Raw genomic sequence first — 23,072 nt, 5'->3', positions numbered from 1 at the left:
TTCCCACTGTAAATACCCTCCAATTGTACTGTTGGTATACTAAATTGATATACTTAAAGTCTGCTAAATTGGAACAACTAATTTTGTACTTAATGCACTTTAGTTATCCAGAAATAGTGCTGAGGTCCAACTAAAGACATACATAAGTATATTTGATTGTGCTAAAGTGGAACTATTACAAGTATACTTTGGTACACTTTAAATATCTTGCATTTAAAGACTGATATTATACAGAGATCATACTATCCTTATTAGTGGCTTTTTTTTTTTTACACATTTTAGGCTTAATATTAAGAAATGTGCAAAAAAAGAAGTACTCATACTCCAAATAAAGTTTAATTATAATATTTATATCAGTGTCAACTGTCAAGCGATACGTCAGTAAACACGTTAATGGATTTATAGTATACTTATTATGAAATAAATGTATTTTAAATACATTTTGGTATACGGTTTTTCCAGTACAGAATCTACAAATGCAAATAGAAAAAGCGTAAAAAAAAAAAACCTTCCCTATTTTAGATTAAACCTATGGTTTTGCCTGTAGCGTATTGCCTTAAAAGACTAAACTGTAGGGTTGGGAGGGAAAGGGAAGATATCTATTTGCTTATTAATCGAGATCTTCATCTGAATGATCTTGATTCTAAAAATCCAGATGCCAAAATGAATCAAACTGAAACCTCTATCATTACCCAGCATTAAAGAGAAGAAGAAAAAAACTCATATAAACCACAGACCACAAGCGTCAGCTGGCTGAGTCTGGGTTAAAACAGTGATAATCTGATCAGACAGTCATTAAAAGATGAGCTCCATGGGCGCCTTAACTCACAGTCTAGCAGTGGTATGAGCTCAGCTAATGCTGGCTAAAACAACATACAGACTACTGAGGGAGGCAGAGGCAGACACAGGACAGAAGAATGAGAATGGAGTTTAATGTGCTGGATCAGACCCCAGGCTGCAGCTAGTAATTAAACCACAGTGACCATATGTGTGACTGAGATAGAGAGAATGTCACAGGGATTATAGTGAACGGGGACATCCGAGATAAATGTTTTTGGGGGGTGATGCAGTAGACCCCTAAGGCAGTGTTCAACACCGGTCATTTCTGCTCAGCTAGTGAGGGAGTATGTATGAGTGACCGGATTAGACTTAAAAATGAGATAAGGGACTAAATACATTTATAGCTGATTATAAACCACATTCTAAATAAATGAGCTAAAGTCAAAAATGCTGCTTTATTCAAATAAACACAGTAGACTAATTTATGTATAAAACGAAATGCCTTTATTTATACAACTTTAAAAAAAGCAATTTAAAGCACAAAGACTTTAATAAACATTTGTCCTGCATAAAAACGATCGCATATTGTGCTTCCTTTGCAAAGTCTGTACAACCTCTGGGTGTGCAGCTGTTGCGATCCAGTTCAACCATTTATTGCATACACATGAAGTACAAGTCAATTTATAACTCAAGAATGAAAAATAAGTGACAAAAAAGAAGAGGGAAAAAGATCAACCACATTTCTACCGTTTTACAATTCTACAATGCAGCAGCTTGCAGAGGAAGGCTTTGCACATTGTCCAGACTGGAAATATATATTAAGAGAGAGAGAGAGAGAGAGAGAGAGAGAGAGAGAGAGAGAGAGAGAGAGAGAGAGAGAGAGAGAGAGAGAGAGAGAGAGAGAGGAAAGAGAGAAAGAGAGAAAGAGAGAGAGAAGAGAGAGAGAGAGAGAGAGAGAGAGAGAGAGAGAGAGAGAGAGAGAGAGAGAGAGAGAGAGAGAGAGAATAAATAAATTCAAGAAACTATAGTTGTGCTTTAACATTGCTTATTCAAAGGAGTTAAAATGCAAACAACATTTGGTAAACACAACTCAAAAAAGAGGCTGCTTTGAAACCAGGCTTTCAAGATCAGACATGCTGTTCCAAGTCTCTCTTTTCCCTTTTGAAATATGTAGCGCTGAGCGTTAGCTCTACATCAAGATTTGCACACATGCCCATAGATAGCAGTGATTAATTAAATTCCCAGTTCCCTTCTATATTCATTCTATATTATAAAAATCTATACTGGAGATCAAAAAAGAAAAGAAAAAAAAAGCAACTGTATCAAAAGGCATTTCTTCAGAGGAGGAAGGCATGTATATACCACCTCAAAATGTTCCATTAATCACAATCTTTCCAAACTAAAAAAAAGAAGAAAAAAAGACAAATGCTCCATGGCCTTCCATATACCACAATACAAAAACTAAAGTTTAAGATAAAAATAACGCAAACTTTAGAGACTTTGGTACAGTATAAATGAAATAGCTCTCTGCCTTTCAACATACATATGTCTGCCCATTAAGCAACAAGTATGAAATGTGCATAGTATTATATGTGAGATCCGTGTTGGTGAAACTACGAGCAACCAGATTTTAATGGGAAAACATGATTTTTAAACCAAAAAGGTCAACACAAAGGTATGCCACCAGGCTAAAGCACCCATAGTCTCTAAAAGCTATCTCTGCCAAACAAACCAGAAGCTTTGTAATAAAACATTTAGAAATGTCACATTTTTCTTCTCTGACATTTACTTTCTGAAAATCTGAAGCCAAAAGCCCACACTGGAATATGAACATCTGTTTGAGATGGTTCTGAACAGCAGGTTGTCAGATAATGAGATAATATCTCGCCATCTTAACGGCTGCAGTTATGTGAGATTAAGATCGACAGGATTCAGCCAGGTGGAGGTTTGACTGCTGAGGTCAAGAGGCTGAACGCTCTGAGAAACATTAGGAAGTGACACGGCCAAAACTCTTGAACTCGAGAAAATATTCCCATCTGCAGTCTCAAACACTTGGCTGCACTAGTCAGAGGGCTGTGTAGTATTATATTGATGTGAGGAGATGCTTTTGGATAAAACAAAAACACACAAAAAAACAGATGCTATAGTCTTACATGCAAATCATTTCACTATTTTAATGAGGAAGAACTAATAATGTGTTTATTTTAATACATGAAACTGCATCTTTTGCTTGGCTAAGATGCTAATTATTGAACTGGATGTGAAAGAAACATGCTTTTGCTCTACATAATGGCAACTGTGTTTTTGACACTCAAAACAAAGTGAATTAGATGTTACCTAAAAAAAAGAAATATTACAAGACCTAATACAGTTGTCCAAAAACAATTTGTATATTAAAAAAATAAAAAAATTGAGGAAATGGATACAGCTACAATAACCTTGCAATCGGCAAACAAAAGGTGGAAATTCCCTTATAAAATGATTCACTGCCATCAAGGCATGAGAGAGAAAAAAAACTTGATTGATGTCAGAAATTAAGTCACAATTCATCACATGGTTGTATAAAGGCATCCTCACCACACACGCATGCCACACAAGTAAAGTGCATGACCAGTCTACATGTAGCACAATTCAACTGAGGTTTGACTTCTTACTGGGATGAACACAGGCTACACGACCATTCAGACTCACTCTGGTTTCTCAAAAAGCAACCAAACTGTTATAATCTAGGCTTTGTGTTTGATCATCTAGGAAAGTGGTGTTTTAATACCTATAGCAATGTTTCCTGAAATCTGTTGTAAACATGAAGCAAGTGACCTACGACCTACTCTCTAAAGCTTTAAGTGCATTATGGGCAGGACTGGGCCGCATTAGTGGCAGCTCAATCTGATTGTGGCGAGGTTTTGACAGAGCAAAGGATCATGAAATGCAGATTGAAGGCTGGACAGTAGGTTGAACAAAAGGCGTTGTGTTTCCTTCTAATGTCAAACCGATTAAGTAAACCTTCACTGAAACATAATAATGCTACACTTTTTCATCATTTTTCTCCGTAGCTTGTATGCATTAGTGTTAAGCTCACAGGCTACGAACTTAAATGACTATTGCAGCAAACTTTAGTTTATTTTCAATATTTTTGCCTGTCTGGTGACTGACTATTTTTCGAGCTTTACTTTGGAAGAAGGTTCTGAAAGCTGTTTTTCGATCCCACATGTCTTGACTGAAGCAGGCCCAAATGTGGCAAATCTCAGTAGACGTGTTTCTCACTCAAAAAACCTGCAGATCTGGAGCTTTGAATATTAAACACCTAAGCCCTCCCTCTTCCTCATCCAGACACATGCTGCAAGCAGCTGCGTTTGTACCTAATTAAAACCTCAGCACAGACACCAGAAGCACTTCAATTACTGTCTCAAACAGAAAAATCAGAGGACTACCGAAGTGTTCAGCCAGTTTTTCCTCCATGCAAGACACAGTGGCCCTCACAGAGGCAGTCAGGAAGAGGACGTGAGGGTTTAAAGAGATCTTAGAGGTGTGCTCCGCTCTAGTTGTGCTTTGCCCTCCCTCCTTTCAGGTAGCTTTTCCAGCGCTTGACGAAGTCCCTGAAGATGGGTGAGTTGTCAATAGTACCCAGCAGCTGGAGCTGGTTGATGTGCGTTGTATGATAGTCCCAACGGGCAAGGTTGGGCGCCATGCCCAGTATAAAGTGGCGCAGGTCATAGATGGTGCCCGACCCCGTGTCATATAGGGGCAACATAACTTTCAGAGACTCCATTCCCTTGCTGTACAGCTGACCTGCATCCCGACCGAGTTTCTCACCTGCGGTTTGCGCCAGGTCATACAGGCCTATGAGGGAATAGATGAACCCGTTCAGAACGAAGGAGCTAGGGATTGTGGGATACTCCTCATACCAGTCATACTTATTCATAAACACGGCTTTGACGCCGTGCTGCTCCGATGGCAGTTTGAAAGGTCCGGTGGCACGCAGGGCAGCCTTTAAGTACATGTCATCTTTTGTCATCAGATAGGCACGCACTAAAGTGGACATGGCCTGCCCCTGCGCCATGGCCGAATACCAACCCGGCTCCAGCGCACGGAAACCTTCCCCAAGTTTACGAGTCACCATGATTGGCCAACCACCACGCTCATCCTGGTTGCGCACCAACCAGTTGCTGGCGGCGAAAAAAGCCGCCATATGTGAAGTGGTGGAGATTGTGATATTGTCTATCGTCCCGTGGCCGTGCAACAATAACTTTACGACACGTCGGGGCATGGTCTTGGTGGCTTTGACCGCTTTAGTGTTGGAGAGGCCAATGCCTTTGCGGAGATCAGTGAGAAGGTCACGGGTGACCGTGGTCCATGCTGTCCGAGGGCCGATCCCATAGGTGATGTCACGGTCCTTGAAAGAAATGAGCTGGGTAGTGGTGACATAGTGGATAACAAACGGAGGCCCTTTCTCTGTGGTCTCCAAAATGACAGAGACGCTACCATTAGATGTGAACTTCAGGTCAAAAGAGATGATGAAATCTTTAGTGTTGCCAAGAGGAAGTGAGACGCCCTCTGAGTTTTCTAAAACACAAGGAACAGAAAAAGGAAATGTCACAACACATTTAACAGGATGTCTACTAATCTTGGATCCATAGCAAAATTTTGGCTTTGGTACAACAACAAAAAACTCATGGTACTGATTCTAAATCGATGCCATAAACAACAAATAATCAACCTTAATGACTATTAAGATTAAACTGAAAATTATACGCACAGTATAAAACCATTGGAAGTACAAGGGTTTGTTGCATGTTTTTCCAAGCATTTTAATTTCAATAACCCTTAAACTTTGTTTTCCGTTTTTTTTTTTATTTTTTTTTTTTTTTATTGATTATAAAATGCCACAAGGGTGATTAATTGTTGACAGAATTTTCATTTTTAGATTAATTATTAATATAAAACATGCAGCTCAAACTAAAAAAGTTTTCTGAAATTATTAGGGAAGTGTTAATTTGTTGATGAATGTCAACCTGTGTATAGCAGCATATTGGCATGACATGGTATTGTTTGCAGGCTGCTGCCATTTGGTTCGCCATTTTAGTTTTGTCTGTGCACAAAAATTCCATATTTCACATTATCACCATGTGCTGCACTTCACACCATGTAAACTACCAAACTGTTGTCTGGTAACAAAATTTGTGCAATGTTGATATCACATCATTTTTTTAAATTTTTGCATCACAGTATTACTATCGGTATAACGCCTACAAAAACGTTCTCCCGTTTCTTTACAGTATCATATGCATAGACACACTTGTTTGTACAGATTCACACACACTAAGAGATAGTACTTGGGAATAGTGATGGTACAGGTTTCATTTGTCACTTTCTCTTGGGGTTAATCAAACAGACACATTGGTGTCAGAGAGGCAGAAAGTGAAATAACCGTGAAATAACTTTACAACAATCTATCTGACATTGGACAGTGCTAAAACTCATTTCTCCTCCAGGAGACTGTTTGGTACACACTGCAGTGCAACTCACTGCAAAGCGAGCAGATCAGTTACCCAACTCTCAATCAAAGTACTTTATCTCTCTTTTTACAGAAATGCACATTCAACACTTCATCCTAAAGTCATCTCTCATTGTTAGTGTCAAATCCCTCTCGCTGCCTCTGTCTGTGTTGCCTTCTGACAAGGTTATGCAGAACAAAAAAGGAAACCTATTCATACCCTCAACTGAGAGGAGAAAAGGAGGCATGAAAGAGCAAGAGAAAAAGAATAAGGTTGAAGACTTAAGCAAGAGTAAACACCCAAGACAAAGTAATATCAACAACATAAAAGCAAGACAGATAATGGGACAGGAGAGGGATAAAGGACAAAAGCCAATCAAAGGAAAAGAAAAAAGGCAGTAGAGGGCATTTTGGCTCAAACAGCCCCTATCACTATTTAATGCACTCATAAATCCATTACTTAAGGCAATGCAGAGACTAAGTGGATTTGTACTGTCCTGCTTTGATTACCCTCGCATCAATAGCAGTGATGTGGAGGACGGAGAGAGTGGGAGGGAGGCAGCGCCCTGCTGGAGCCCTGGACCCAGTGTGTCCTAGTTGGCTCCGCTCTAATCAATGCTCTGGGTGATGACACCAATTACTGCCTGCCAGCACGACAGCCCTGCTAATTCTAATGGCTATTGATTAGCTCAATGCTAAAAAGCAGCACGGCGTGTCCAAGACCTCAGAAATGCTGCCTTATCATGCAGTATCCTGAGGGAGGAACAGAATGTACTGTCTACTGTGATGCCTCCATCTGGTCGATTTCTGAAAGCAGCATAGATGTCTCCTTCACTACCTGCGATACCCTATAATCCTGTGTGTGCAATTTGGCAAACAAATGTTGAAAGAAATATGTTTTCTGATGAAAGAAGGTTTTTTTCCAGCATATGATTCTATTTTTACAGACAAACAAGCATTTTCGTCATTAAATAGCCTCTTTGTTAGTTGTAAAAGATGACCGTGGCGGTTGAATATATCATATAAATCCTGTGATGGCAAAGCTGAATTTTCAGCATGATCCTTGAGAAATTCTAATGATCCATTCTAACATTCAATTTGGTTCTCAAGAAACATTTCTTATCATCAATGTTAAAAACTGTTTTGTGGAAATTGTGATTTTTTTTTTCTCCAGGATTCTTTGATGAATAGAAAATTCAAAACAGCATTTAAAACATGAATAAATTGTTGCATAACATAAATGCATTGACTGTCACTTTTGATCAACTGAATGCCTCCTTTCTGAATAAAAGTAATAAAAAAAAAAGAAAAAAAAGAATTATTTATTTATTATTTATTATTTTAAGGGCTGGGTAAAAAATATCTATTTCACGATTTTAATCGATTCTCATTTTATGAACCGATAACGATTCTTAAATCCCAAGAATCGATTAGGCTAGTCATCCTGTTTTCAGTTGATGAATGAAGGGAACATTGTAGCGCACATCCCATCCAATAAATCTCAAATCTTTGCTGTGCTTTGTTACTATTGATATGAAACAAAGTCTCCAAATTACATCCATTTTCTTACGAAATACAAAAACATAAATACCGTTTTGGCGCTCTGGTGTGAGATCGCTCTGGCTCAGCTCAAGAGAAGCAGCAGAGCACATGATCTTCTCTTCTGCCTTAATAATACCAGTTACAGCGCGAAATAAACATGAATGAACATCTGAAAGTGTGTTAAAAGATAGAGTACAACTTATCGAAATCCGTATCATATCACATGGGATCGCTCAATCACTGTTTCAACCGTAGAAAGACGTCAGTAAAACAGCATGTAAAAAATGTCATGTAAGGTCACATTTACCTCAGAAAAACCATATCTAGTGACCATAAACCCGTTAGTCAGCTAGAAAAATTAACTCTAGAGAGGAGCATTTTGCTAAATATATGCACCATATTACATATTCATTATAATGTTTAATGTTCTTCAATATTTAATGCATGTTTGAATAAATCTGGCAAGTTTTTATGACAGCCACCATTTAAATATTTATATTTAATATAACTTTATTATTATAAAAATAAATAAAAGTGTAATTTAAGTGTTTGTATACAAATCAGTTAATTTTTACCTTCAATATAGTAGGCTAAAGAAGCCTACTAGGCTGCCAACAACAGACTCCCAGTTTACAGCATTAGTTAAGAGATTTGTTTTCCTGGATTTGCCAAAATTTGCCATGTATTGTACCTGATATCCAAAATAATCAATATTGAATCGAATCGGAATCGAATTGCAAGCTTGTGAATCGAAATTGAATCGAATTGTGAAATTTGTGTCAATACCCAGCCCTAATATATATATAACCGATCCTAAAAGTTTGAATAGCAGTGCATGAGGCACCATTAGTTGAGTGTGTTTTGACATTTTGAGGGTGTTTATGATAATACCCAGTGGAGCAGGACTGTAAGAGGCCATGCAAAGATGCTGATAGAAGAATACAGAAGAGATAAGGAAACAGGTAGGGATGCAAAAAACTGTACTGGTTTGATTTCATCAGACTAAAGTATTTACATGGCATTTTAAAAAGATACTGAAATTGAATTGTAAACATACTAAGTGTGAAGCTGGAGGACAGAGAATCCTACAGAAATAAAAAACAGAATGCAGTGTATGAAGAACATAAGAATACTAGATCAATGAAATAAATTGCAAACATGTAGTTCAATATCTGTTTCTTTACCGGGAGCGCTGAACTGTCGTACTGATGTGGCTCTGGTCTTGTCGTAGACTCTGATGAGAGAGCAGCCCTTAGGGACTGTCCATGTGCTAGACCTGCTGTCTCTCTCCTCCACTGTATCATACACCTCCATGTGGGGCGGCCGCTCAGTCAGGTTTTTACTGTAATGACTCAGGCCATACTGAGCTATCTGGATAGCATAGAAATACCCTTGAGGGCCCCATTGGGTGGATAAAGGTACTCCTATAGGGAAGAAACAGAAGTAGAGATATGAGAGACTGGGTGTTAAACAGAGAAAAGAAGCAAATTTATATACACCACCATTCAAAACCTTTTTACAGGGGTTACAGTTGTAAACATCTGCTGCTAGTAATCACAGTGGTACTCACATTGATATTGCCAACAAACTTATCTCAAAAGTCTAATGTGATGCACATAATAAAGCAAAGTGCCTAAAAGCCCCCTTAAAAAAACTTTTGGAAAGCGACAACCGCAATATAGACCCAAATACAGCATTGAAATCCAACAAAAAACAACAATAAATAATTATTTCTCTGAGTAATATAGGTTATTAGCCTTTAGACTTCCTTTTCGGTTGCCAAGCAACACTAGCAACTTGCCTTATTAACACAAAATTCAACATTCACAAGTGTACATCTACCAACTGTTTAGCTTGACCATTTTAGGCTTAATATGTGTCTTAAGATGTTAACCGTTTGATAACAATAGCTTTACTGTTTGGTCTTGTGTTTTTAACTCGAGTCTGATAATGTGAAGCAGTGGTTTGTGCACTGATGCCATCTTCATTCATTATAAATAATCTTGTTTCTGGTTTCATGACTTCTAAACAATTTTACTGGCAAGTACTGACAAGTGAAAACATAAACCTTCAATTAGCCAGAGATGTACAAACGAGCGGTGAACACTGGGAGGACAAAGCCACTGAAGCAAACACTCTTCAGTTAGTACCAGTTACCTTGATCTCAAGCATGAAGTTGTGCTGTCAGAATTATAGGTCAGCGGGCTTTCATTAACTCTCTCTCTCTCCTTTTTTTTCCATTTAACCACAGCTCATCTATTCTACAGCCTGGCATGACAATAATCAAGCCATAGGCAAAACACTGCGACCACACTGCTGGTTTATTGCTGGCCTTAAAGCGTCTATTCACAAACATACACATAAAAAACCACATGCAGGGTTAAACACAGACAAAACAAGGCAATATAGATGACAAACACACCAATGAGACTGCCTCCCGCTTTCCAGGACGCACACACACTGGCTCTAAGTGGGACCTGTATCAGGAGGCATATGGGCACTGTGGAGGCGCTCTCTGGCCTAGATACTATTCAGAGCACTCTGATCCTCTGCTAGAGGAGATGCCATCCTTCAAACTGAAGGAGGAGGAAAAAGGATCTCTCTTTCACTGTCACCATCCGTACTCATCTCCTTTTCATTCCTTTTTATTCTCTCTCTCTCTCTCTCTCCTTCAGTAGAGACTGATGAGTCTGTCTGCTGTCTCTGATAATAGGCTCTGCTCTAACACACTGCCGCAGGCTCATGTGGGTTATTACCTCGGAGCTCAACACACTGTTTTTGTGTCTCTGATGCCCGGGATGAGAACGAGGGGAACAGAACCTCTAATTAATCTTTGTTTTGTGCATTTGCAACACCTTTCAAAAATTAACATATTTCATACTACAGTGGATTAAATCTGATGAGGAGATTAATACCTCTTTTCTGTTGCTGTAATAATTTGGTGCCGGACACTTAAAAATACATGCTAACAGAACACTACCTTAGTGAGATCAAAAAATGACAGACAGAGCAGGTCGCACGACCTTCACACCGGCACCATAACATTCCTTATACACTGGACTCAAGCCTGAGCTTAAATGTTATTTTGCACTTTGAGGCTGCTCTAGCTTTAATTTTCCATGGATACCAGAGGAGGTTCAGAGGCAATGCTTTAAACCTCAGATGATTCCCTACAGGCACCTTCATTCCAACACAGTCATTACTGCTACAGAGCTTCTTTGTAGTGTGCAGAACAGAGAGCGGTTCCATGTAAACAGCCTCTGAGTAATGGACAGGCTCTTGGTTATGGAGGAGAGGAGCCTAGAAAGAAAACATAAGGGGACTGGTACAAACTCCATCGTTTTTGAACTGCAACAGACATTTTCAAGATTTCATCTCTACTTATAGACAACCCAATTTTTCCACCTGACACACAGGAATATGCTCTGAATGTGCTTCTTTGCGGTGCTACAAAAAAAGGGGGTTCTTAGAATGTGGACAAGGTCCGCATTCTAAGAACATGGGACATGGGACATGGAACATGCGGACATGGAACAAGGTCCACGTGTTTTAAAAGCTTTCACCAGAATAGTTGAAAGTGGTTTAATCTTGAATGCTGATCAATAACTTTGCAAAAAGTGAAAGCTTTACAGAGCAGCATGCCTGGATGTGCTGCATTTCAGCGTTTTAACAAAGTACTGTAGAATGCTTTCAGGTTTTTTTAAAGCAAGTGTGCAATGGTTTGCTCACAAGGTTGTCATTGGTTACACCGATGTACACTCGCATATGCAAACACACAGACTCAGTCTGCTTTGTATTTGATTCATTTTCATTTCTTAGAAAATTCTTCCACTTTGTTTGCCATCCTGTGAAGCACTGCAAGAGACTTCACCGTCTTTAGTGAATAGTAATGTTGTGGTTTGGAAGGCATTCTTTATACTCCAGTATTGATCAGACCGACCTCATTTTCAATACTTCCTTAAGAAGTGATTACTTCATTAGCCAGTCTCATTATAAAGGAACACAGAAGAGTGAAAGGCACCGAATGAATCTCTATTCTCTTCAGAAAGCATTACAAACTTTGTGTTAATAGCTTTGATATGATGGTGGTAGCCTGATGGTCAGAGATCTGAGCTCTTAACACAAAGCCTGCAGGTTCAATTCCAGGTGATCCAAGAAATGTAGTGAGACTGAGATTAGCTCTATCACTGTGATGCCTTGAACAGGGCACTTAACCCTGTCTACTGAAGGACGGTCCTTACGAAGAGATAGAGAGATGGAGAGAAGAGTGAGCCAGCAGGAAATGGTTGAAAGTAATCTGTCAGGGCAGAGAAACAGTGATGGATCACTGACACAGTCTCTGAAGAGGCGTAAAACGCCTCTGAAGGACAAAACCCAGACCACCATAATCAGCTTTTTCTCGTCAAGGAGTGTCATCTCTCAGTTCATTTTGAAATGCTTGTCATTTAGGTTCTTTAACAAAAAAGAAAATTATTCTGCTTTAATTTGATTTTGCTTTTTCTCATTGAGATTCACAAGAAGACACATGGAAGTCTGAGTGCAAAATTATTCTCCATTACGTCTAAGGTCATCAAATCAGCTCTTGTGATTCAGTTCTTGGCTGAATCAATCCCACTTTCATTTGCTTAATGTAAAGTCCATTGAGGGTGCATTACTCACTAAGAACCAGACGTAGATCATTCAAGCCTGGCTTCCAGGAAACTCCTCTTGGACTGCACTAAATGACTATTAATGGCCACTAACAAGTTGTGTTAGAACTGAGGCAGGTCGCTTTGCCTCTCACTTCTCCCAGTGTGCCACAATTAAGTGCTGCTTTAATGTGACATGCATTTAGGTGAATCTTGATGATGAGGGAGAAAGTAACTGTGATTTTACTGAGACACATTAGGAGAGCCAGTTATGAGTAGGCCCAGGCAGAATATGCTGACTTTTCTCACATTTTCTGCTCTAATTGTGAAGGGTAAAACCAGCAGAACAGATTTAAACATGGTAAAACGGGTATGCTGAGAATACTATACTTTTATTGGTAGCTGAATACATACTGGTGACTGAATGTATAAGGTGATGATACACAGGGCAACTTTTTTGAGCAATGTTGCTGGGCAATGTTGCTCGGGCACTTTCCCATTGAGAATGGGCAACAAATTTCTATCTGGATACTTTAGATCAGTCGTTGGCCCTGTGTCTCACCTGGTTGCCCATTGACGGCAAACATTGGCCAAAAAGTTGCCCCGTGTATCATCACCTACAGCCCAAACAACCGATGGCAACCTAGCCCACTGAATATCTGGCATTAAAGGATTAGTTCACTTTCAAATAAAAATTTCCTGATAATTTACTCACCCCCATGTCATCCAAGATGTCCATGTCTTTCTTTCTTCAAAGGCTCGACACGATCCCAGTCGAGAAATAAGGGTCTTATCTAGCAAAACGATAAGACCCTTATTTCTCGGCTGGGATCGTGTCGAGCCTTTGAAGCTGCATTGAGACTGACATTAGAACCTTCAAACCGTTGGGTGCCATTGAAGTCCATTAAATGGAGAAAAAACCTGGAATGTTTTCCTCAAAAACCTTTATTTCTTTTCGACTGAAGAAAGAAAGACATGGACATCTTGGATGACATGGGGGCGAGTAAATTATCAGGAAATTTTTATTTGAAAGTGAACTACTCCATTAACATCCATCCCAGGTGGTGACATCACATGGGAGCATTCTTAAATACTAATAATGCACCAAAATTATAAAAAGATTTTTTTTACCAATATCAAAAAATAAAGTTTCGGTAATTACATTTGGGTAATTGAACCCAGTATGCTGTTCGGGGTATTGTTTTCTAACGTGATAAATTAAACCAGTCATAGTGAAGTTCTTCAGGAACGACCTGCCTCCTGATATTTCATCCAAACAAATTTTACAAATTGTACTTTTAAATTGCAACTCTACCATCATTTTTAGTGAAGTGTGTTCACACTGTTGACAAGTTGTGTGCATGAAATAAATAAAACAGTCAACATTCATCATCACAGAAGTGCTAATTTAACAATCAATTAATTATATGATGTTGGTGCTCCAAAACTTTCATCCGAAACCGAATATTTATGCTGTTTTAGTCAAAAATTTAATCACAATTAAATACAGTTGTAAACAGTGTCTAGTTCATGCATAGGGCCACATTTGACAAATGTTAACAGACACCACAGCATAGCAATTCTAAGAAACCATTATCAGATAAGACCGATCAAATGTGAAAAGGTTTCACTATTAAAACAAAACTCACCTTCAACTCCACTAATGCACTTGACTCTGTCACGCACCTCCACGTTATACCCCTCAAAGGACATGAAGACTCCGTTGGGGTGGTACTGCTCTCTCTGGGTGTATACTTTGGAGTAACTGTGTGAAAACTCGAATCGATCGTAGCCGTCGTACTGCACCACCTTCCCGTATACCTCAAAGTACTTCTCCATCCAGCTGAAGGGCAGGTATACCTCACTTCCCTCTCGACGGCCCTTAATGGTGACATCGTCGTTGATCAGGCAGTCAATCTCTTCGTAGCGTACTCCGCCGACCACAGGTGGCGGTTCGGGGGGCTGGGCTTGCTGCGGATGGCCGTCTACTTTCGGGCTGGGAGGGGGCTGGGGATGCCGGGGCAGGAAGCGCAGCGCTTTCTCACTCGTACACTTGTTCCACAGAACGACCGTGAGCAGAGAGAGGAGAGCGCAGATCACTATCAGGGTCTTGTAGTGAACACGGGCTGCCAGACAACGCATCATCACTGCTTACCTACAATGTAAACACAAACGTACATTAACACACATTCTATGAAACACCCATTGCATGAACTGCAATGACAGGCAAACATTCAATAATATACTTACAGTCCCCCCACTACACCAGTGACATTTTAAATTTAAGATATCGAGTAATCAGTAATCCAGTCAGAGGAAATGTTATGCATACCTACATGGAATTAATCAGAGTTTAAAAGGTCCAATCAATATTTTTCCCTCTGCATGAATAATCAAATGCAGCATTAGAGAAATTCAATATCTGTCTGGATGACTGTGTACACGGTTTTGCATTTTGCTTTTAGAATTCATAGCAGCAGGGGAAAAGCATTTATTTTTTGTTCTATGTTTGTTTATCGTTATGGGTATAATGTGTAGCCTTCGTCAAAAAAAAAAAAAAAAACACATTCACAATGGAGACTGTTTCTGGATTTAGGCAAATTCTCTTCTGTTGAAAATGTTAGCAGCAGTGTTATTTTAAGAACTATTTATATACTATTATAATATTTATCAATATTTTGCATTAGCTTTTATTTTTTTTATTCTGTTTTAATTTTAGTTTAGGTATTATTAATTCTGTTTTTGATTAGTTTTGTTTTGTTTTCTATTCAGCTTTATTTTTTATTTCAGTTTTAGGGGGTTTTTTTTGTACATTTTTAAAAAAACAATTTAATTTCAGTTAGTTACCTAGGCAAAATGTAAGTATTGTAAGTTAACATTATATTTAACGTTATTTATAAAGTTAACGTAATATTTGTATTTTATTTTAGCCTTCATCTAAATGAACAAAAATAATTTTAAGTTTGGTTAACAATAACAACTCTGCATCCCAGTCAGTCGACAATGTTTCCATTCAAGAAAATCGTAATATCACAAAAATAATCTGAATAAAGCTTATGAGATGATTTATAATGATACTGGTCTGATCATATTTTCATTTAAGAATAAATTAATCATTCATATAACCTATTGAGGAAAAGTCACATGCCTTTTAAAAAATGCAATGTGTTTTTTTGTAAAAAGTGTTTCCACTTTAGTTTATGTGGTCTTCTTACAAAATAAAAAAAGGTATACATTTCAAGAAAGCATAGAAGCTTTTTTTTCTTTTTAGATACTTATCACATTTTGGTTTTTACATGCATAATTTTTTATGTAATATCCCAAATTCTGCATAAAAATATAAGGATGCAAAGCCAAAAGGTAGTTTATTGTGACTACTGTTCTTGCAATAGTGACAAGTGTAACAGGAAAGAAAGAATTCAATATTCTCTACACATCTTTCCTCTTTCACAAACCATATTGTGCTTCTGCGGTTTCTGCACTAGGGAGAGAATCACATTACTTCGTAAACGTAGCTCATAAGGCAAATCAGCAGCCTCTAACTCATATCATCTCTTCCCTCTTTGGCATGTTATCTTCTTCTCAAAGAATAAAAATCAATACACAGAACAGCACTGCCTCTCACTACAGCTAATTACTGTGCTGGGTTTAGCATGGACAACATGCCAATGCCATCATTAGCAGTCCACACCACTGTCAAACTACAGCAAGATACTAAGGTCAACAGAGAACAAAAACGCATCAATCCATCAACCCAAACAAAGTGCCAAATATTGCTACACACTCCATATTTAACGAACCGAGCAAAAAGGACCCAGCCGTGATGAATGGTAGCCGTACATACACGCCTTCATCCTGGCCTTCATGTGTATTACGTGGAAACCTGATTTCATATAGTTCTGAAATATTCACTGCTAAGGAAGATCAGAGCAACTGAATCATTCTTTCTTCCAATCTTCCCGTTTAATCCTCTTTGCAGAGTCTGCACTTGTTTCACAGACCTGCGCTCCATCTCTTTCTAATCTCTTTCCCCTTTACTTCGTCTTCCCCACGTTGACTGTTCAGAGCATGCAGAGCAGAGCAGCGTCTGACTGCATCGTGAAAGATAAGCAGCTCATCTTGTTTGCTGAGGCTATAAATAATTTGATCTTTTTGGCTTTCACAGGCAGAGTTCACATGCCGTTACTCTGAGATTCAGGGACATATTCAGAAAGTCCTGTCTGAACCCTACCGCAAAGCACCTGATCAAGCTTGCCTGATGGAGCATCTGGATCAGGCGGCCCAACGCAGTGCAGGGTGCATCTGTGTACAAGGATAATTTGCATTCAAATCCACTAATATGCAGGAGATATGGCTGAGCTCTGTATAATCCAGAGATCAAACTAAAAACAGGAGGAACATGGTTGTAATCCCTTCTCTGAACAAGTGGCATTGCGGACTTAAAGGAAGAGTACACCACGTCCTAGAGAGCATCATACCACGCTAGATTTAAGAAAAAGGCTTTTTGTAGAGGGGCTTACAGCTGGTAATAGGAGTCAGGGATGAATGCGGTCTAACATTGTGCCGTCCCCATAGCCACAGCTGTGGCCGATCGACTCCTTTGAGGAAAACAGAGCTGAGCTGACTTATTAAACACAGTGCTCTCAAAAACAGAATTCAAAACAAGCACATCCATCTCAGCAGAGCAGTCCCCATTAGAATGCGCTTAGCGCTGTCTCAGTCGCAGCGACAACCTGACGCTGGTCACGCCCCCTCTGAATCCTCATTATGTTGATTCATGTGCTGCTCTTTCATCTAATGCAGGCTGCTATCGATTCTCCACATCTTCAGTTGTTTCCTGCTACCTGGATCAGGACCTTGACACACACAGCTGTCCTGGTCAATCCAAAAACAGCAGTATAACTGTAATCTCATAATTAATCAATATAATGGTATTAATTAGTGCAAAAGTATCTTTAGATGATGTAACATTTGAGTTCCAAAAAAAACCCCAAATAGTTATATTAGCGAACGCCAAAAAACAGAACTGTTCAGGATCAATTGGTTCACGGAAATTGGTGGTCTTCTTTTTAATATGTGGCTCCAGTATAGCTAGCAAAGCATAGGCTTGAAGACTCCATTTTGCACTGTTTTGCGATTTTTTCCACAATGGATTAATTAATATGCATCTGGCTCAAAGCGCAAGGTTTCTGTGTGAGACAAATTTTTAGGATCACGAATAAGCAAAAACGCATACGAAAATTTTGGACTCAGTGTGCAAGTACCTTTAATAACAAAGGCTTCCTTGTCTTGATCTGTTTCTACATTACTTTGTTTCTTGATCATATGTAGCAGTCTAGCCCACTGATAATATATCTACCAAGGTGTGAAAGACAGTGAAATCTCTACTGGTTGACATGTCTAAGATCGCATGGTATATACAGTCTTACCGCCCAGCCTTAGGCCGCACCATCCCAGGCTGCTGTCCTCTGTTGGCACCTTGAGCTCAGGGAACAGTGGGAGGTATTGTTGACACATGAAAGGCCATCAGTGAAGGGGGGACAGGGCTGGCACAGGAGAGCTGGGTGCAATGAATACCAAGCTTTCAGCTCATTTGTCACCACAACCCACACAGACCTGCTCCTGAGACTGCACGCCTGTCCTCCCTACTCCGGCCTGCCACAGGCTCTTCATGCAACACCAGACAATGCAGAGAGGAGCTGGAGCCCCACTGATGTTTTTTTTTTTTTTACATTTATGCTACATGTTATAATGAGTAAGTTATGGTAATCAATCAATTCTGCTAAAGAGAATGAAAGCTTTAAATGTTGGCTTTAGAATTAGAAAATCTTAGAATGGGAAACAAAGTGACAAATCTAACCAAAGGGTATATTTACTAATGTGCATGTTTAATCCACTATGAAACTTCTTTCAAACCTGAAAGGTTTTGTGACAAGGGTTTGGCAGTGAAAGAAACAGATAGCGAATCGAAGACCTATTTAAGGAAACTTAATAAGGGTTAAATGGTATCCAACAGCATTTTGAAATGCCACAGGGAATAGGATTTCCTGCTCTATTACACAACATATTAATCACAGAATACCTCAAATATAAGCCATTGTGCTGGCTCGTACATCTCAAACCAAACACAGGAAAGACATTACCTCAAGTCTCCTGAGGTAAGATTTCGATCATACACAATATGGCTTCTGGAAAAGAAGAGCAAGACTCAGAAGGGCTGTTACGCCCATGTTGAAGTCTTTTGTCACTCATTGGCTTGTTGGAGCTGTAGACTACAATTTGCCAACTGCCTGCAAACAGCTGCACAAAATTGTTAGCATAACAGAAATCCCTGGCTAAATTGGCAGTCAGAATCCAGCTCTGGATCATGGCAACCCAATTAGAGGTGAGCGCTTAATGACCGACTTTCTTTCTTCAACCTTTACAACTGAGAACTAGAAAAATGTTAGCTGATGTGTTTTTTTTTTCAGTATAAACAAACCATCATTGTTCTTTTTAAGACAACACAAATCTACATATTTATTTAATGCATTTAGCACTAAAAAAAAATAAGATTTTATGCATTTGAGTAATTCATTTTGACAAAACAGCCAGATTTTATCCATCAGGATTTGATTTAATATTTTTGCTGATTAGTTTTTCTCCATCCACGTGTCGACGTTAACACATTTTGATGAAAAAATTATAAAACCATTTCAGAATAATGCGCACTGATGAATTGTACACAATAATGTTTAAAGTCAATAAGATCAATGTTCATCTTGTCTTTAAGGAAATGTGGAAAAAGTGTAGCAAAATTTGCTTCCACTTTACTGTAAAATAAGAATATTCTGCAATGTTCTTCAATAATTTCCTGCAAAACTTCATGGCACAATGGTCAGGGTCAAGTGTTGGCATGCTCCTAGTCGAGGACATAGTCTGATCTGCCAACAACAGCAGAAATAGTACAAGTCCAATGCCAAGGAAATGTGTTGCCCTCTGGCCAGCACTGAGAAGCGAGTCATGTGTATGAGCTCAGGTGTGTCAGATTGAACTTAACTCTGGACATTTCAACTCCTCTGAGCTGCTGATCAGCCTGGGGACGAATCAAGGGCAATCAGCAGCTTCAAAAGGAGTTTATTACTGATACCAGACCTGGCAGCTAAAGGATGGGTGAAAATAAATGAAAGAAGTAAACCAATGAAACAAAAACACACTGATCCCCTTTGTTCCAGTGTGAAACAGCTACATTATTAGGCTCATTAGAGAAAAAAATACAGCCAGAGGGACACCACAGGGATCCCCCCCCTGTGTAACAGATGCAGCCCATAATAAGCACAGTTGACAGGCTAATAATAATGCACTGGATGTAATTTAGTCTAATTCTCATTAGAAAGGAAGCATGGAAGAACTCCCGGCAGTTATAGAGGACACGCACACATAAACGTACACACACACACGGCATCTGGGGTCAAGTCTTAAAATTACACCTTCATATTGGTGTAATATCAGGAGAGTAAGGCTCAAGCGCAGCCAATCAGATGCACTAGGACTGAACCTCATTGCAGGTTTGATCTGATATTAGACAAAGGTACAGTGCCATTTACTCTCTGGCTACGGGTGCAAATCCAGAGTTTATAGCTGGAAATGCAAGATGATCAAAGAGAAGATGTTGCAAAGATCTCCTTCTGGCTGTGATTCATGATCTAATCAACACACCTGTTCATCAGCACCATGAAGGCCCTGATAAAAACAACTTTGGCTAGTACATGAAGTCAATTAACACTGGTTTCTACATGAATGCAATTAAGAGCAACACTAAAGACAGCTTGAAAGGGCTGAGGTGTGCCATTCATGAAGATACCTGACTGACAAGAGAGAGATGGCTCAAAAACTATTATTCACCTTGTTTACTTCAAAAGTTCAACCTTTGAGACACCAGAAATGCAGAAACGCATCTTATGTATGCCGTATTAAAAAATTACAAAAATTAAAAAAAAAGATCTTGAGCTTAATATTCAAACTTAAAATATGCAGCTTATCTTGTGCTCCACATACTGTGAAATGTAGGCGATTGTTGTGAAAAAGAATACTGCAAGGACTATACTCCTGTTCATCCCTGGAGGAAAACTTTGTTGCAGTGTCTCTGAGCACCCTAAAACCTGGTATTTTTTGCTAGTGGGTGCTAATGAAGCCAATGAGATCCTGAGGAGTATATATCAATTGTATGACCAGGCTTTTCCCCTATTATTTCCATTTAATTTCCAGTTGTCATTTTAAAACAATGATTTAAAACAAGGAGCTTTGTCATAATTATAGCAGAAATACTGGAGGATATGTCTTACCTTATATGGGGGTTAAAGTAAGGCCCTATTTACACCTGGTATTAAGAAGTGTTCATCGTATCATAAGTAGACGAGGGAGACACATCCTTGTTTACACCAGGTGTTTTAATCAGTCTCTTTTGTCCACTTTCAACCACTTCGGTCTAAGCGTGGGTAAATGTATGTTTTTTTTTCCAGATCTTTCTAATGGTAGAAATGAGCTCAACCGATTTACAAATGAACGTGACCTGATCCGAAAGAAAAACACCCAGAGCAGCAGTGTGGCAAGCAGTGCGGGGCAGAACCGTGAGAGAGTGGCGCGAGGCTGGTGGCCTGATTGATAAGTGCCACCTGCACGCTACACCGGTCTCGTATCTCTCACGGAGGAGCTTCGAAAGCATAAAAGGAGGAGTGACAACAGGAAAGGACGAGAGAGTTAAACTATTTTATGTTAGGCTATGTTTTATTTATGTGTGTGTGGCAGTCGTCCGTGAGGGGCTGCCGCTTTTACTTTCGGTTTGTGTTTGTTTGATTTATAATTAAAGTCTTTCATTGTTTGCTGTTTCCCGCATCCTTCTTCCCCTGGGCAACTAACCTCGTTACAAGCAGCTTTAATTTCTGCTCTGATTAAAAACCCTGCCGAAAACCCCAATGTAGGCACAGCAATTTTCGTTTTCTTCGCTTAGGGATAAAATGAAGTTCGAAATACAGAACCAGCGATATATACTTACTTCTTACTATAGCTTCTTTAAACAAATGCTAGCTATGAATCTAACCACTATGGACCAATGGTAGTACAAATAGTCAACAGTCATTTTAAGCCAAAATGGGGGTCAACCTTGAACAAATTGCAACAGAGGCTGGTTTAAAGTACTTCTTCCTGCCTCTATGTATTAATGCTCATTAATGAACATATTGAGGATACAAAATCAGTTGAGTTTGCTTCTGTTGCAATTTGTTGAACCTTTTTTCATAAAATGACTGGACTAAAAGGTATTTACCAGCCTTTAAACTTTTCTGGGAAGTTCGCTTAGGCAAGTGGTTTCGAACTCTCAAAACGAACTTCGTTTTGGCCTGATTTTGTTCGAAATTATGTCACAGCCGTTCGTTCTTCGGTTTTGCTTGAAGTATATCATGGCCTTCAGTGCATGTTACAAATTAGGAAAGGTGAGATAAAGTGTTTGTTACATTTTTCATCTTCAAATCAAACGTGCGTCTTCAGCCGACAAAGTTTAAATCCCGTCTGGCTAGTACGCTTCTCATAATGTTTACACATTAGATCAGTAGGCGGAGAGTAGGTCATCTACTTGTGATCCGATCGTCCAAAACGCATCGTAACGCTAGGTGTAAACAGGTTCTAAGTGTTGGACAATAGGGGGCCTTCTAATCAAAAAAGTTCAGAACCACTGGTCTATACATCACTTTATTGGAAGAAAGTTCTGTACATCCCAAAATCCATCTATTCTTGTTTGGGGGAACTAAAAAAAAACAGGGTTATTAAGGACATTTCCAGGATGACAGCATTTTGGTATATTATGATTGCACATTATTTGGTATCTTTAAAAAAAAAACCCCAGAATACTAAAATAAAACAAATACCCTCACCAAATCAAATGCACTAGTCAATGGTCTTTAAACTAGTCTGTGTCATAAACCAGTATTTCAAGGCATATCTCTTCTTGCAGTGGGTGAGCAGAGAAATTGCTTTGAAAGTAATGCCCCTCATCAAATTCATCAGCAGTCAGGGGATTAGAGCCGTTATATTACCAAAAAGCTTACGATCTTACGGCCAACGGAGGGATTAAACACTTCTCATAAAATGAAGACAGGAGAAGCAAACCGTCTGACAGAGTCATTATGACCCCATACACAAACAGCACTAGCAAACAGACTGCAGTCACTTTTAGGGGCTGTTCACAGAATGTGTTTTTCCATTCCACTGCACTACTTTTCCATTGTTTTTCAATGTAAACACACTAGACGGGCGTCTTTAACCGTTGTACTCTCATCTTGTGTCTTTTGCGGTATCTCACAATAAACGACTACCAAAATTGCAGACTGGACACAGGCTAGATATAGCCTGCTTACATCTATTAGTACAGAGACTGCGGCTTCCAGTGATTTAATCACTGTTGGTGTGAACGAGACTTTATGGGTAGAGAGGCTTAAATTTACATCAGATCACCCCACATTTAGATATACTTAATTGTGTGCTGTACTGACTGACTGAGGAGGTATAAAAGTCCTTTTCTCCACTGACTCCTTGCTAAATCTACTTCTGCTTCATTTGTGCAAAGTACCTTGTTATGTAGCTTAGATCTGTAA

General features: G+C 39.1%; 1 protein-coding gene across 1 annotated transcript in view; it reads right to left on the bottom strand.

The window, feature by feature from the left end:
- Positions 1-2,931: 2,931 nt before the first annotated feature.
- The window catches only part of glceb (glucuronic acid epimerase b), a 61,215-nt gene continuing 41,074 nt past the window's right edge, over positions 2,932-23,072 (bottom strand). The window contains exons 3-5 of the mRNA XM_079866661.1: positions 14,094-14,599; positions 9,001-9,240; positions 2,932-5,343 (exon numbers count right to left, since the gene is read on the bottom strand). Of these exons, the coding sequence (XP_079722787.1) occupies positions 4,319-5,343; positions 9,001-9,240; positions 14,094-14,589 (1,761 nt within the window). The 5' untranslated portion in view covers positions 14,590-14,599 and the 3' untranslated portion in view covers positions 2,932-4,318. The remainder of the gene's footprint in view (positions 5,344-9,000; positions 9,241-14,093; positions 14,600-23,072) is intronic.

The sequence above is a fragment of the Squalius cephalus genome (assembly GCF_949319135.1).
Source record: "Squalius cephalus genome assembly, chromosome: 3".
NCBI classification, from domain to species: domain Eukaryota; kingdom Metazoa; phylum Chordata; class Actinopteri; order Cypriniformes; family Leuciscidae; genus Squalius; species Squalius cephalus.
This window is presented reverse-complemented; position numbering and strand designations above follow the sequence as displayed.